This window comes from Fimicolochytrium jonesii (assembly GCF_025526975.1).
Source record: "Fimicolochytrium jonesii strain JEL569 chromosome Unknown EV422scaffold_11, whole genome shotgun sequence".
NCBI classification, from domain to species: Eukaryota; Fungi; Chytridiomycota; class Chytridiomycetes; order Spizellomycetales; family Powellomycetaceae; genus Fimicolochytrium; species Fimicolochytrium jonesii.
The window spans coordinates 147993-162620 of record NW_026515678.1 but is presented as its reverse complement, the minus strand read 5'-3'; the positions used below and the strand labels follow the sequence as shown (position 1 = coordinate 162620).

General features: G+C 55.0%; 6 protein-coding genes across 6 annotated transcripts; 2 read left to right on the top strand and 4 right to left on the bottom strand.

Annotated features, from left to right (window-relative positions):
• Positions 1-119: 119 nt before the first annotated feature.
• Positions 120-3170, bottom strand: EV422DRAFT_48953 (Na+/K+ P-type ATPase). Its single transcript, XM_053067446.1, has 2 exons — positions 772-3170; positions 120-702 (listed from the first exon to the last, which is right to left on the bottom strand). Exons 1-2 carry the CDS (start codon positions 3013-3015, stop codon positions 211-213), a joined length of 2736 nt encoding a protein of 911 aa, XP_052925637.1. The 5' UTR covers positions 3016-3170; the 3' UTR covers positions 120-210.
• Positions 3171-4799: 1629 nt separating this feature from the next.
• On the bottom strand, positions 4800-6110 carry EV422DRAFT_528684 (uncharacterized protein). Its single transcript, XM_053070297.1, has 2 exons — positions 5253-6110; positions 4800-5182 (listed from the first exon to the last, which is right to left on the bottom strand). The coding sequence occupies exons 1-2, from the start codon at positions 5712-5714 to the stop codon at positions 5027-5029; spliced, it is 618 nt and encodes a 205-aa protein (XP_052925636.1). The 5' UTR covers positions 5715-6110; the 3' UTR covers positions 4800-5026.
• Positions 6102-8184, top strand: EV422DRAFT_48820 (Alpha/Beta hydrolase protein). The gene is made up of 7 exons (XM_053067416.1): positions 6102-6751; positions 7028-7243; positions 7343-7490; positions 7573-7725; positions 7797-7819; positions 7903-7922; positions 8018-8184. Exons 1-7 carry the CDS (start codon positions 6361-6363, stop codon positions 8051-8053), a joined length of 987 nt encoding a protein of 328 aa, XP_052925635.1. The 5' UTR covers positions 6102-6360; the 3' UTR covers positions 8054-8184.
• Positions 8185-10145: 1961 nt separating this feature from the next.
• EV422DRAFT_48701 (uncharacterized protein) lies at positions 10146-11463 on the top strand. The gene is made up of 2 exons (XM_053067391.1): positions 10146-10351; positions 10454-11463. The coding sequence occupies exon 2, from the start codon at positions 10619-10621 to the stop codon at positions 11330-11332; it is 714 nt and encodes a 237-aa protein (XP_052925634.1). The 5' UTR covers positions 10146-10351; positions 10454-10618; the 3' UTR covers positions 11333-11463.
• Positions 11464-11755: 292 nt separating this feature from the next.
• EV422DRAFT_528674 (uncharacterized protein) lies at positions 11756-12611 on the bottom strand. Its single transcript, XM_053070296.1, has one exon. The coding sequence runs from the start codon at positions 12596-12598 to the stop codon at positions 11945-11947; it is 654 nt and encodes a 217-aa protein (XP_052925633.1). The 5' UTR covers positions 12599-12611; the 3' UTR covers positions 11756-11944.
• A 683-nt stretch (positions 12612-13294) lies between these two features.
• Positions 13295-14479, bottom strand: EV422DRAFT_496128 (alanine racemase; the record flags this gene model as incomplete). The annotated part of the gene is made up of 6 exons (XM_053067852.1): positions 13295-13459; positions 13543-13688; positions 13758-13859; positions 13924-14023; positions 14099-14128; positions 14267-14479. The coding sequence occupies 6 exons, from the start codon at positions 14477-14479 to the stop codon at positions 13295-13297; spliced, it is 756 nt and encodes a 251-aa protein (XP_052925632.1).
• Between the last annotated feature and the right edge of the window lie 149 nt (positions 14480-14628).

Sequence of the window (14628 nt, the reverse complement as noted above, 5' to 3'; positions counted from 1 at the left end):
CTGCCGTTCGATCTATACCGTCTACTGAAAGAGGGAGACGCCAAAGCAAGGTCTCAATTTGGGTGGACGATGTATGTGGTATATATGTATCGGTATAGACATCGCAAAAGGTAAATGATAAAGCAGACGACAAAAATGTGTGAAGACGGCTCTCTCGGTTGTCTACATAGCTCAGATGTGGCTCTCAACCAAGGCTTATGCTTTTGTTTTTTAAACGGCTTGGGTAGCTACTCTTTCCATTTCCAATCCATCACCAGTAAGCATCTCTCGCTTTCGCAACCAGCGCCTCCATCCGTACTTGTAAGCCTCCGCCGCGGCGATGTACACGAGGCAAGAAATGACGACGATTCCCCACTCCCAAGTAAGCCCCGAGTGCTTGAACACTGTAGTTGTTCCAGGAATGTAAAGCGTCGGAATGACGACAAGGAATCCGGAAACGCACGTGTACGCGAGCGCCTTGTTCGATGTGATCATCTGGCGGAAGCCGCCGCGGAAGATGGAATGATAGTGATGTCGGCACACGTACGCGTGGATCAGGATCAACCAGGTGAGAGTCAAGTAGCTGGTTCCTCGAGCGCGGTAGACGGTAGAGCATCCTTCGGCGAGTTCGGCGTTGTATGGATGGGCTTGGTTGCATTCGACACCGAGGTTTCCGTCTCCGAACCCATAGATGACCAAAAGAAATCCGCCCAAGTTCAGGATCTGATGCAAATGTTAGTTACCCTTACGTCCGTCCGTCACTTGCACATTTCTTATGAACAGCCTACTCACCCCCATGACGATCCCATAGAAAAAGATGTCGGCAAGAACGGTTTTGGTGAAGAGTGGCCCACCCCGGTACCGAGCGGAACGCATCTGATGAGGTTCCGGCTCTTCAATACCAAGTGCCATCGCAGGTGGAGAACTGGTGATCATGTTCAAGAACAAGATCTGCAGCGGGCTAAGCGGATAGACACTCTGACCAGCAGAGTCCTTGAATGCCAAACCGATGATCAGCGCAATCACCTCGGAAACGTTGGTAGTCATCAAGTGAAGAGCAAACTTCTGAATGTTAGCGAAGATGCGCCGGCCCTGAGCGATGGCACCGACGATCGTGGCAAAGTTGTCGTCAGTCAATACGATCGCGGCAGCCTGTTTGGCAACATCGCTGCCTCCGAGTCCCATCGCGATCCCAACTGGGGCACGCTTCAGGGAAGGCGAGTCGTTGACGCCGTCACCGGTCATGGCGGAAACCTTCTTCCGTCGAGCGAGGGCGTCTATCATCTTGACTTTGGTCTGAGGCGTGCAGCGCGCAATGACAAGCGGCAACTCTGCCATCTTATCGACCTGCGCGTCAGAGAGAGCGTCGAACTCGGTTCCGGTCCAAACCACCCGAGCGTCGCCAGTGCGCTGATCAAACGGTCCGTCCACATGCAAAGTCGTGTGACTTTCACTAGTTCCTTCGCGCGACAGGATCCCGACGCGGCGAGCGATGGCCGCGGCGGTTTGGGGGTGATCGCCGGTCAACATGCGCACGGTGATGTCTGCGCGGTGACAAGACGCCACGGCATGCGCTGTTTCTGCTCGCGGGGGATCGTTGATACCCACCAGCCCGATGAAGATCAAGTCGCACTCGACTTCCTCACGGGCGGTATTGGTGGGTATACCGTTCGCCGTGCTTCCGAACGGCTTGTAGGCGAGCGAGAGGACCCGCAGGCCTTCCGAGGCCATGGTCGAGATGTTGTCTTGGAGAGCTTCCATGTATTGTGCGGTGTTGATGTCGACGGCGTGGCCGAGTCGGCCATCCCATCTGCGCGTGCAGAGAGGCAAGACGCTTTCGAGACCACCTTTCGTAAAGACAATGGCTTGTTGTGTTGGGTGGTGAGTCAACAGAGCCGACATGCGCTTTAAAGACGAGTCAAACGGATACTCGCTCTCGACCGTCCAGTCGCCCCTCTGAGTCTCGTCGGCTTGCTCGCCGTGTGTCCTAGGATCGTCCTTGTCATCGCTGAGGGGCCCGCGGAGCAGTGCGGGGCCTCCTGCATGGAGCTTGTGCGCGAATACTTGCAGAGCGACTTCGGTAGGGTCGCCGGACCCCTTCCACACGGGCGCCTGGTTCTTTTCTGCTGCCTCAAAATCGCCTTGTTCTTCTTTGTGGATGCTTGCTGTGTTGCAAAGTGCAGCGCACTGCACGAGACGAGTGAACCCTTCGCTCATGTTCTCGAGTGTCATCTTGTTCGCCGGCCCTTCGACGGGGATGATATGACCTTCGGGATTGAAGCCAGAGCCAGACACTTCGAAGTATCCTTCGTCTGGAAGATACACCTTTGTGAGTACCATATTCCCCTGTGTAAGCGTGCCGGTTTTGTCGGAGCAAATGTCCGTAACGGAGCCGAGAGTCTCCAAGGCGGCCAGCTTTCGCACGATGGCCTTTTGCAAAGCCATACGCCTCACTCCCAGAGCCATCGTGAGTGTGACCACCGCCACTAAGCCTTCGGGTATCATGGCGATGCCGACCGACACGGCATACAATGCCGCTTCAGCAGAGAGCACGAAATCGTTGACAGCAAATACGATAATGGCCAAAACGATCGCCAGCGCAAGGAGGATCATCGCTAGAACATTCAAGCGTTTCTGCAAAGGCGTGGACGCGGAATCTTCGTCGGAAGACATCAGGCTTTTTGCAATCTTGCCCATCTGCGTGTTCATGCCCGTGGCGGTGACGACGGCCGTTGCGCGTCCTTTGGTAACGTTCGTTCCTAGGTAGCACATATTGGTCCGGTCAGCGAGCGGCTGTTCAGGGTTCGGGATGCGAGTATGCTTCTTCTCGACGGGCAGCGATTCGCCGGTCAACATCGCTTCATCCACTTCGAGTGTGAGCACTTCGATGAGCCGGGCGTCGGCCGGGATCGAGTCTCCTGCGGCAATGTGGATGATGTTGCCGGGAACCAAATCCTTTGCGGCGATGGCGTCGACGCCGCCGTTGCCGCGGACGACTTTTGCGGTCGGGGAGGCGGTTTGGCGGAGCGTCTCCATGGTTTTCTCGGCGTTGTATTCTTGGAAGAAGCCGATGGAGGTGTTGAGAATGATGACGACTAGGATGACGCCGGCCTCGACAAAGTCTTGGACCACGAAGGAGATGACCTGTGCGGGAAGGAATGAATTAGCGTCGGCAGATCGACAAAGCCATACATTACGTGCATTAATGGTAAAATTACCGCAGCCAACATCAGAACAAAGGTAAGAGCATTCAGCAACTGCCTAAGCAGCACCCTCCACGGAGACACACCTCCATCTCCAGACAGCAGATTAAAGCCGTACCGTTCAAGCCGCACCTCGACCTCCTTATGCGACAGGCCTTTGCTCCGGTCGGAGATGCCGAACTTGGAGAGAAGATCGTCGACACCGAGCGAGTGGTAGTCCTGCTCGCTGAGTCCAGTCGCCTCGTCGACGACATTGCTGGCGGCGGTTACGTTGTTTGCCGAAGTGTCGAGTTTCTGGCGTTTGATGAATTTCATCTCTGCGAGCGAGGGGGATTATTGCTTCCGATATGGGGGATATGCGAATGATATCCGTGTCCGCGGTTTCTCAATGATGTGACTTTGGAGGACAGGCAAGCAAGCAATGTCTAATGCAGCAGCATATGGTCGTTGTACGGCACCGACTGTGTACATGGAGACGGAAGAGCCGGTGCAAGGCTTCCAAGCTCCCCTTTTATACTCCTTCCATCATGCACCCTCCAGCAGCATTCCCTCAGTGGGGCGCAGGCCTTGGTGGGTGCATTCCTGTTCCCCCGCCGGAGGACGGTGACGGTGATACATCGAAAAAGCATATAACTCAAAAAGCTTAAACGAGAGGGACCGGGATCCGTCGGAAGTGGGGAGCACTGATTATCAATGAGGCTTTTGGTGAGTTATTGAGTACGCAACTTGCACGACAGACTGCTGTTTCGTCCAACTTTCGCCGTTGGGGGATCGACCAAAATAATTCAACGCGCGCAGCGCTGAATCTCTAATGGCCACAACTACGTCACAAACCTTAAAACCTTCGGGATTTCGTCTCCCGCCGGAACCCAAATGATCATTCCATAATCTTCCATAACCCAATGCCAACTTGGACTGAAGGAGCATCCGAGTCCCGACGTCCGTGCAATTGTCATCACCTCTTGCCTTAGGCGCTCTCCCGCATCATGCGCCTGAGAGCATGCCAATGCTAGTAGCGACGGGACTCTGTGCCGGCAAGAATGAACGGGCTGCATTCGGGCTAATGGCGTCTTCACAGAGTCTGCCGACTAATCTCCGGAAGGCATTTCCTCCAAGATTGGTTCGGCGATTGCTTATTGTCTCCTTTGTGCCATTGCGTATGAGGAAATCCGTGCATTTGATGTTAGCCGGATGCGCAGATAAGTTAGGATTGCGACGCTGATTCACAAATGAGGAGGTCATATGCCATGCGGCCGATGAGATACTAGCGCTTATCGGAGTAAATGCCGTTACATTCCATAAACCCGTACGTCACGTAAACTTTGATCAGCCATGTGATGCGTCGACTCTGGCCGGAATGAATCAGGACGGCTGTGCAGATCGATCGCTGGTCCACACACCCACTACATGTTGCGGAGTTTTTCAGGCGCCAATACAGAAATGTACTGTACATACAGTACGCAGCCAGGTTAACTTATACCCTCACGTCGTTCAGAGAAAAGTTCTGCGATGTTCCGTCTCAACACGGGAGTGTTCAGAACGTGTGCTCCAATGACGAACGCGTCGAGCATAACGAAGGCGCCAAGTATCAACAGGACGCTTCCCACAAGTGACGGACAGTACAAGAAGCTGCGAAGGGCGCCATTTATTCTCAAGAGCATTTGTGAATAATAGATTTCAGCGGGAAAGGTGTGAGCAACCTCGAACCCTCCGCATCGGCGCGAAGTCTGGACCTCATGGCCGTTCCATCACAAATGTTGCAACCCCTCCCTCGCGACCATCTAACTCCTCCCACCAGCCTCTGTGACAGTTTCAGACACGCTCATCGCCTTCTCCACTCATACTCACACGTCCAGTCCCTCATCCAATTGCGCATAATGCCCTCCTTCTCCAACCATAGTATTGACGAACGGCCATCGCGCTCCGACCACTGGTTTGCCTACTAGTAATGCTTCTTGGAGTGAAGTCGTGCCGAAGGTGCATAAGACCACGTAGACGCACTATTTAAGGGGGAGAAGTGATATCAGTGCTCCTTCCTTCCGGTTCTCTCGGAGCATTGTGATCACGTACCGCAGCCCCATTCCCCACAAAAAATACGGCAGCCCAAATCGGGATAACAACCCTCCACCTCCACTCCTCCCTCGCCGCAACATAGACGGCCGCAAAGACCATCCCAGCCACGTCTGCAACAAACACGGCCCCGCTCCATTTATTCCCCGCCATCCGTTCCCAACCTTTCGATGGTGACTGCCGTATCCAAGCGTTGAGGAGGGCGGTACCGACAATTGCGGCTCCTGCAGAGGCTAGACCGCGTAAGGCCAGAACCTGGGGTCGGTTAGGTGATAGAGCGGTGCCGGGGTTGAATGGGAGCAGATCTTTGAAATTAAGAGCTGCGTAGCCGAGCGGAATTGAGGGGCTGAGGACGAGCGAGGGGACGAGGAGCGCGATGCCGAATTGGGAGTGTGCCCAGATGTAGGTTCCTGCTAGTATCAGTCCGCTGCATTCGCCGGGGTAAGATGGAATTGGGAACATCCACGTTAGCTACCCGATTTGAGTTCCTCCCTCGACAAACAAAATGTTGGCGGGTACCCTACGCATAAGCATCCAGCAAAGCGGCCATGGGCCAGGGATTCCGCATGACATCGCTAAACGAGTCGGTGCTTCGGATGGCGCGGAACAGCGACAAGACATTCGCAAAGGCTGCTATGCCTAGCATTCCCACGACGGCGCGACGGAACCAAGTGTTTGAAGGGTGAGCGGTCCGTCGTAGGGTCGCTGAGATGGTGTCGAAGAGGCCCATTTGTAAGGAGGTTCTTGTTGCGGTAGCAGCGGAGGTGTCGTTCCGTGGAGGGACCAGCTTTGGCTGCTTTGGCGAGAATGACTTCGGACCCGGAACCTTTGGCCGGCGAGTTTCTGCTTTTGTGAGAGTTGCGCGCGTGCAAACAGCCTCGACTCGCTATGCTGGACACCTGCAACGCAACAATAGCGCCCAAAGGCAGGGGTCCGACCCCTGCGTGCTGCGGGGCAACTACACCGTCTCGGTCCGGCTGCTACTTGCTCCTTCATTAAACAGGCCGGCCAGTGAACTGGTATAAACGGCGTCCTAACGCTCTCCCATGGCGTCCCCAGCTCCCCCTTCCGACTGTGCCGGCTGTGATCCCACGTCTCGCCGCTCAAGATGCGTTCTTCCATTGCCAGCACACTGCTAGCCCTCTCCAGTGCGTTCGTCGTCGCTGCCCAGGGAAGTTCAAATTCACCGTCATCTGTCGCTGCGTCTGCTCCCACGAACGCGCCGCAAGCTCAAGATCAACCCAGTCCCAGGAGGACCCCGCCGGGATCTAAAGCCGATCCCATCCCAATCGACTTCGCACAGGGTGTTGCGAACTTTTCCCTTCCTGCTCTCTATGCGCAGTCTGCCGACTGCGTAGAGACCGTCGTCGGCGCATCTGTCAGCGGTGGGAACGATGATGCCGTCGTCACTTGGGTCGGCGGTGACGGAGGTCAGACCGCCCAGCGTGTCTATGTTGCTTACTCTGGATCCAGGGGCGGTATTATTGTCGCTCATCAAGGTGAGTAGTGTGAGCGATGGAAGATTTTGAGTGGCGGCCGCGAGCGGAGCAAGGCTAATGCGGTGTCTTGCGCCCGTGAAATGCGATGCACACGGCTACGGCGCGGATAACTGTGAGCGACACCGCACAATCGTTTCTGATAGGAGCGATGGCTTGATTTTCCACCTGGCTCCACATCCTTGTTGCGAGTTCAGCCAATCCACCATGCATCGCTTCGCATCAATCTGTGATGTACTGCTTTCCAACCTGATAGATTGCCCCTCTGTCATTTCAAAGGTACGAACAATACGGCGCCCGCATCAGCCGCGCTCCCCGGGAACTTTAACCTGACAGCGCCGGACCCTCGCCTGGGTGTAAACATCCCGGGAAGTGCCGTTTATGGAGGGTTCCAGGTTGCGTGGGCAGCCAACGCGGACGAGACGCTGGCTCAAGTGAAGGAGCTGCTCGTCAAGCACGCTAACGCCAGCATTCTGGTTACGGGTCACTCAATGGGTACGCACGGCACCCACCGCGAAAGCAGTCTACTCGCTGTCGCTCGCTATGCTATTCATCATGTCCAATTTATTAATACAAATCTCGCGGGTTGCAAAGGTGGGGCAATCGCCACTATCGATGCTCTCTTCCTTTCGAACGCATTGAAGAGGACCGTCAAAGCCATTGCTTTCGCTCCTCCAAGGGTAGGAAACGCCCCTTTTGCCGACTTCATCGATAAAGTCGTGCCGGACTTCCGATACATTGTGTGAGTAGCTCGCCAGCTAAAATCTGCGTCTGGCCTGTTCAGCAGCCTCTTCTCAATGTTTCTCACACTTTGCTTTCGTCAGCAATGGAGGAGATCCGACGACCCAGATCGTACCCGCGACCTACTACCGCCACCCGTCAGGCGAGGTCTGGATCAACCCCGCCAACTCCACGACGGCGGTCTTTTGCCCGGGCCAGGAGAATGTACACTGCCAAGCCTCTCTCCCGCAGCCATCGTAAGTCGCTCTTATCAAAGCAGTGTTTCCGAGTACATCGCAACTTATCCCTGTGTTTGTTCTTCTATCAGTTGGAACGAGGGCGACCATCTGGGTGAGTGTTCTTATCCCTGCTACTTCTACCATCCGTTCTGCGTCTGCTCACTCAATGCGATACATTAAGGAACCTTCTTCAAGGCGTACATGGGTGGCAACACGTATGCATTCTCCGGGGCCTGTCCTGCTCATCTCGTTGATACCGCCGCGACGGGCACTTCTGGGACTGGGGCTAATAATAGGCCATCCTCCGCAGGTCGGAGGGTTGCTCCTGACTTTTGGGTTTTCATGACTGCTGCTGCTGCTGCCGGCGTCCTGCTTGGTCTATGTGAGGGCTGCTAGATAGACTCGGCTTTAAGAGGAGTAGCTTCGCCATTTACGCTCGAATAGCAGAGCTCATATATCCTAGGACCGTGAGAAGAAGCCCCGCCCCGTCTCACACGTCCCTGGCTGCGGTCTATAGATATCCCGCTTGCAATCTATTGTGCAACTACTGTATATGATTGCTATCCGATCTAACTACATTTCTAAAGTGGGGGAGGGATGACGGGAGAATGAATATGGGGCGATTTGGCAGCGCTTCTCGTCGCAGCGAGATCCCAAATACATATGCCCGTCTCTGTGACGGACGACCCTATCTTTCCGAATATCGCTGTCTCGATGCTTGTATGCGGCCGAAGAGATTATCGGGTGGTGCGACCATCGAACATCGCTTGCCGTCCCACGCCGGCCTCAGCCGCACATGTGGTGACCGGAATACCCAAGGATGATTGGAAGTCGCCTGACAAGGGCAGACGAAGACAACACCGCCTTTTGCCAAGACGAAATTGAGAAAACCCGTTGTTGTCATCTTCTTCCCGCCTCAGATCCGAGAGCGTCGTTTCCTCTGCTGCAAGCAATATGTTCCGGCCCAGTTCCTCTTCTAGCTTTCTCATTGTGATCTTCCACAGTGACTGGATGCCATATGCCTCACATCCCCTTCAGATTCCCCAATCTCTCCGACGGTCTCATCCGACAGCTTCGCCCACCACTGGTTGTACCGCGCATAGAACCGCTCAAAGGCCGTGTTCATCGCTGGTGGGACGAGCGTTTGGCTGTCAGCATCTCTCCAATGGTTCAATTTGCATTGAACTTGTTGTTGGCAGGTCCTCTGAGTGTTGTTTCGACGGCACCTGAATGGATCGAGAAGGTAGCAGTAGAGGTGACTGGGTATTTTTGTTGTTGTTGTCATCACTGTGTTTTCCCTCCGGATCCTGGTAGTGCATTTCCATATCGGTCACGTCCAGATCTTTGGGGATATCGTGAACTTCGTCCGGAAAGAATAGATCCATCCAAGTTTCACTCTTCTCCACTGCCAGGGGTGGACAGAACCCCCATTCTCTGCCATGTCTTTGTTTCCTTTGCTTGAAGATGAGCAGCGCAAACTCTATCATTGCCTCACGCGTCGGAGAAGGTGATAGCAATGACAATGCTGGAAATGGCTCTGAGTACTTCAACTCTTCACTGAACCAATTCTTATGTTGATCGGTCAGGTCGGGGTGGAATGCAGGACTATACCCCAAGTGCCAATCGAAATTGCATGCACACGGAAGGTGTCATCGAACAGCTCACCGCCTCCCGCCCTCCAGCGGTAGATGGAGAATGCCTCGAGACTTCGCGTGAATAGCCAGAAGTGAGAATGCATCGATGAGATTGGTGATCGCCTGCAGGAAAGAAATAACGTCAGAGAGAGTACCAGTTCACGGTGGTCCGACCACAGAAAGAATGATACGGATTGTTGTGCAGGGCGAACCAATGTTTGTCGTGCGCGACGACATGCCTCCAGACGTGTCTACGACAGGACGATTGTGTCCTCTCGCAGCAGTTTTTCGGCCCATTGTGTTTCCAGAGAGCCTCGCGGCCGTCCTATCCTTTGCGATAACGGTTATCTCCATCCGGCCCAACCCCCGGTGTCAATATAACCATGCCGCATTTCCACATCGACTCCCCACTTCCGCATCCAAGAAACCCGAACCGGCAGGATCTACATCCTCAAAACTTCTCCCCAGTGAATGGTTCGACCGCGGTTCGACCGTGTCCTTGTTGTTCTTTTCTCCCGCCGCTCGGAAGTTCCGTCTGACGCACTCTGCAAGACGGTACTCCAAGAGCCAGGGGTCGGGAACTGCTGCTGATGATAATCTTCGAGCCCGCTGTAATCCGTTTCGCGTGGGGAGGCGGCGGGTCCAATGGTATTCACCCAAAGCGGAATGCTGGTTTCGCGCCAAGTGAGAGCAGTTGGATCTGGAGAGGGCTTGCGGAAGGTGCTGTGCAGCTCGTGGAGAGGTATGCTCTGAAGAGGGCTACGGAAGGTGCTGTGCAGCTTGTGGAGAGGTATGCTTCTCCGCAGTTGGTTGACATTGGCGACACGTCCTAAAAAGCAGTCCTCAAACTCCTGCCTCCGCTCGTTCCGTTTTCAGACAGCAAACACCCATCCGACAGCGGTTGCAATAGCAAACACCGCACCACCACGGACCACCCACTCTCCTCGTTGATACACTGCTGATATGTCGGCGGGTGCAGCCGTTGAGGTTCCCGCTCCCGGCGCTGAACCGTAAGTACTCATCACTTCCACCTTCTGTCGAAAAGCTCTCTCCGGCCAATTTCGGAAATGTCCCCAGAATACTCTAAAATGCCCTAATCGTAAAGCAAAAAGTCGTCGCCTGAAAGTGCAGCAGTCGCAGCCATCCTGCCCACCCTAACCAGCCAGAAAGACATCTTGAGCGCCAAGTTCAAACAATTCAAAACGGATATCACCGCCAATGCCGAAACGTTGAAGGAGCCCGCTCGAGGCGTGAAATTGACGAGCTACGAAGACCTCATGTCGTCTCACAGCGCACTCTCAAGCGTCATCATCCACGAAGGGATGGACGATATTGAGGAGACCATATCGGACCTCATTGAGCAAGGAAGGCTTCAATCCGAAGCTCTACAGGCAGCTGCCGACGCGCTGGCGGAACGAGAAAAGAAGTGGGTTGAAAAGCGAAGTCATACAATGATGGTCTCCACGCAAAACATAAAGAAGGTCAAGTTTGACGTCGGCGGCAGGATCTTCTCGATCAGTCTCGATGCTTTGCTAGCCTGCAAAGGTTTAATGTTCGAGTCGCTCTTCTCGGAAGGCTGGGGCCCGCAGGCTGGCTACGACGGCACCATATTCATCGACAGGGACCCGGCCGCATACGAATTCATATTCAACTACCTTCGCGCACAGGCAACAGGGACAAAGCTGCCCATTCCGCAGGACTCTCTCGCTCGTGAGGCCCTGAAGAAGGAGGCCGACTTCCTTTGCCTTGCCGATCTCACCGAAGCCTTGAAAACGCCTCCTCCCTCGAAAACGCCTCCTCGCTCGAACAAGCCTCCTTCCTTGCCTTTGGGGGCAAAGAGAACGGCATGTTGCCCGCAGTGTCATCATCCAAATGACTACTTTTACGGGATCGGAACTTGGAATCCTCATCTGAACTACTACATTTGCAACCAGTGCGACCTGAAATTCAACGTCATCCAGCACCAAATCGCAGAAAGAGTTCTGACCTGAGACGGGCATTGAATGGGGCAAAAGGTCTTTGAGGTCCGAGAAGTGAGGCGGGCCGCCTATTATTCATTTGTCGGCATGTGCTGTGTCTAATTGTAGTGTAGCGGCGTATCATCGTTCTATGTGGTTCCCAAAAAAATTCCACTGCTACGTTGCCATTCGAAAAGTGCCTGCGAGAGCGGTTCTACACATTCAAAATCGAGAAGGTTCCTGTTTCACGGATCAGATTTTAATAATGGCATGATGTCTCAAACATGGTCAGGAAGTGTCGCTTGCATGCAGGGCGCTTCGCTGGCGTGTTTGGGAACGCGCTGTCGAATTGGACCAAGTTATCCGTGCAAGTGACGGCATGACCCTGACACTGAGGAAGGCCCTACGCCCGAGAATAGGCCCATCTCTCATACCACATCCTACAGCAGTTCCGCCCGCAAATTCCAGGCTTTCTCTCTTCGTCAGGGACACTACCTAGACCCCGTCTCCCACCCGCAACTCCCAACCTCCCCACCCACACCGCCTCAAAATATGTCCCGCCCCCGCAAACAATCCCTCTCAACCCACTTCGCCATCCCCTCCTCCCTCCAAAAAGCCGTCGACCACATCGCCAAGCAATATCCCTCACCAAGCGGTGCCTCCATACCCATCGCGGAGAGTTCGACACACAGCCTTGCTGACGAGTACATGGACACGCCGTCGCCACGGGGGAGTCGTATGCGGCGACCGGGTGGTGCGCGGGGCGGCGAGGCGAGGGGGCGGGGGATGGAGGTCGCGAGGGAAGAAAGCGAGGACTCTGAACCCGAATCCGCACCCAAAGACGCAGCCGACGCGATCCCGACGAGCATCCGGAAAGACACCATGGGCCGTGTGATGACCCCCCCGCCGATCCCCGACCGCTCGCTCGCCTCCATCTGGTCCGCGCACATCACCGCCCTCGCGACGCCCAACATCCTCGCCTCGACGCGGCTCCCGCAGATCCGGTGGGAGAAACACGGGCTGCTGACGCTGCAACAGAAACGGATGCTTGCGGATTCGATCGCGAGACAGGAAAGGGAGTTGGGGGAGTGTGAGGTTGAGATCACGAAATTGGGCAGTGTGAGGAGTGAGATGGAGGTGGAGGTGAGGAAGTGGAGGGGGAAACGTAAGGGGTTGAATAAAGTGTTGAAGGAGCTGTTTGGGTTGTATGCGGAGTTGAATGCGCGGAGGACGGGGTACTATGAGCATGCTGTTGCGGGGACGGCGAGTGGGTTGCTGGGGCATGCCGCGGGGAGTCATGCGGTTTTGGGACATGGGGAGGGTGGTGGGGGGTTGAAGCGGTCGAGTATGCATTTGGGCGGACCTGCCGCTGGAATGCTTTCGGTGGGGGATCCACACGGCGGGTTCAAACGATCGGCCATGCATCTTGGTGCTGCCGGGAGCTCGCTTGCGCGCTCGGGAGGTGGAGAGCACGGCGGTTCGAAACGGGGTCTGAATGTTCCTGGTGGGGGGTTAGTCGGCACCGGGACGAAGAAGGTGTCGTCGTATGACCTGCACAGCAGCAACGAGGGGCCGTCGTCGCTGGGCGTTCCGACACCTGCCGGATTCAACGCGCAGAAATCGACGCAGAATCTGAAGGCGGGGATGCTCCATCCGGGGCTGCATGTACCCAGCGGCAACCCGGGCGCTATATGGCGGCCGAGTCGGATGAACGCGCCTGCCAGGCCGTCGAACTTGAGTCGGTTTTCGCCGGGGGATTGATCGGAAGGCTGCGATTCCATCTCAATGTATATACCCATGCACCCCGTGTTTTCTTCAACACGCAGCCTCGCTCGCACGCCATATGGGCGGAAATGTGGAACTCAAACACCGTTATGCCATTACCAACATCTAAACCGGTGCCGTGCACCATATTGTACTCCATCTCCAAGTAATAAATAGACAGCGGGATGCATAGATCTAGACCACGGACCCCTCATCCACGATGAACATTCCCTAAGCCTTAGCAGGATAACTCCTCGCCCCAAAAATACTGCTCCCCACCCGCACATTCGTCGACCCCTGCCGTATCGCCTGCTCGAAATCGTCCGACATGCCCATGCTCAGGTCGAGGTCGGTGTTGTGGGCGGTGTCGAGGGTGGTTTTCACTTTTGCGAGCAGCTGGGTGAGGGTGGGAGATTGTGCGGGGTTAGTGTACATGAACTCATCATGGGGGAGTGTGAGTGAGGAAGATAGAATCTTACGGTGAAATCAGGATTCTCAGCCCCCGGATCCGAGTCCCGCTCCGGGGACCCGATCGTCATCAAGCCTTGTAGTCTCAACTTGGGGCATTTTTCGGCGATGTGTTTGGCGAGTGGGAGGGCGTCGTCTGGTTGTACGCCGCTCTTTGCTTCAAAAAAAGATGAGCATGAGTACCCACACCCTGTGAGCGTGAGAAATGTTGAATCAAGCCCCTCACATTCTTCCCCACTAGTATTGATCTGCACAAAAACCCGTAAGGGTTTCTTTCCGTCCTCGTCGTCCCATGCTTTGTTGATTAGGTCGGCTTTTTTGGCACTATCTGAAAGATGTGAGCGAACAGAGAAACACATGAGACATGAAGAGACATGTTGAGGTGGACGCACCGATCGTCTCAACAGCGTACAGGTTGCGGATTGTGCATAGGGTTTTGCATTTGTTGGATTGGAGGGAGCCAATGAAGTGCCAGTTGATGTCGGTTGGGAGCTGCGTTGGGAAGTCCGATGGAGGTGTGAGTACGGTGTTGGGCGATGCTTCAGCAGTTCATCAAATGGCCCCTACTTCGGCAGCTTTATCGACAAGCTCCTGGATCTACAAGAAATCGCCCCTTCAGACCCCATCTCCCATAACAGCAACACGGAATGCGAAAAGAACCCTTACATACTACACAACAAGTCGTTAGCACCCCACGGAAGCCTCATCGCCCCTACCGCTCCCATCCGAACTCACATTCTCCCCAAAATGTCTCTGCCCAGCCTCATAAGCGCACATCAAATCGCTTGCCGGTTTCGTCTTGCTGACCGCGACCAGCGTCACTCCCTTCCCACTTCCACTCCCACTCCCACTCCCGCGCGCAGCGGTCGCGGCGGAGACTTTTTGGCGGATTTCGGAGAGGGAGGTTGTTATGTCGTGTTTGCGGGATTCGGGTGGGGTGGTGGTCATACTGCGGAATGGGGATTGGATTGTGGTGCGGAGATGGAAGGTGCGGGAGGATGTGATAAAGCGGAATATGGGCGGCTGGATGAGCGGGAGCTTGAGACCTGAGAGGGACATCTGCATCGGCAAGGGATTTACGTTATTTTCAGGCGATA

Coding starts and splice junctions, on each gene's coding strand:
- EV422DRAFT_48953 (XM_053067446.1), bottom strand. CDS start 3,015: ATGGAGACGCTCCGCCAAACCGCCTCCCCGACCGCAAAAGTCGTCCGC. Junction 703..771: donor TCTATGGGATCGTCATGGGG/GTGAGTAGGCTG, acceptor CATTTGCATCAG/ATCCTGAACTTGGGCGGATT.
- EV422DRAFT_528684 (XM_053070297.1), bottom strand. CDS start 5,714: ATGTTCCCAATTCCATCTTACCCCGGCGAATGCAGCGGACTGATACTA. Junction 5,183..5,252: donor TTGTGGGGAATGGGGCTGCG/GTACGTGATCAC, acceptor CCCCTTAAATAG/TGCGTCTACGTGGTCTTATG.
- EV422DRAFT_48820 (XM_053067416.1), top strand. CDS start 6,361: ATGCGTTCTTCCATTGCCAGCACACTGCTAGCCCTCTCCAGTGCGTTC. Junction 6,752..7,027: donor TATTATTGTCGCTCATCAAG/GTGAGTAGTGTG, acceptor GTCATTTCAAAG/GTACGAACAATACGGCGCCC. Junction 7,726..7,796: donor GCCTCTCTCCCGCAGCCATC/GTAAGTCGCTCT, acceptor TTCTTCTATCAG/TTGGAACGAGGGCGACCATC.
- EV422DRAFT_48701 (XM_053067391.1), top strand. CDS start 10,619: ATGTCGTCTCACAGCGCACTCTCAAGCGTCATCATCCACGAAGGGATG.
- EV422DRAFT_528674 (XM_053070296.1), bottom strand. CDS start 12,598: ATGACTCCCCGCGGCATGCCCCAGCAACCCACTCGCCGTCCCCGCAAC.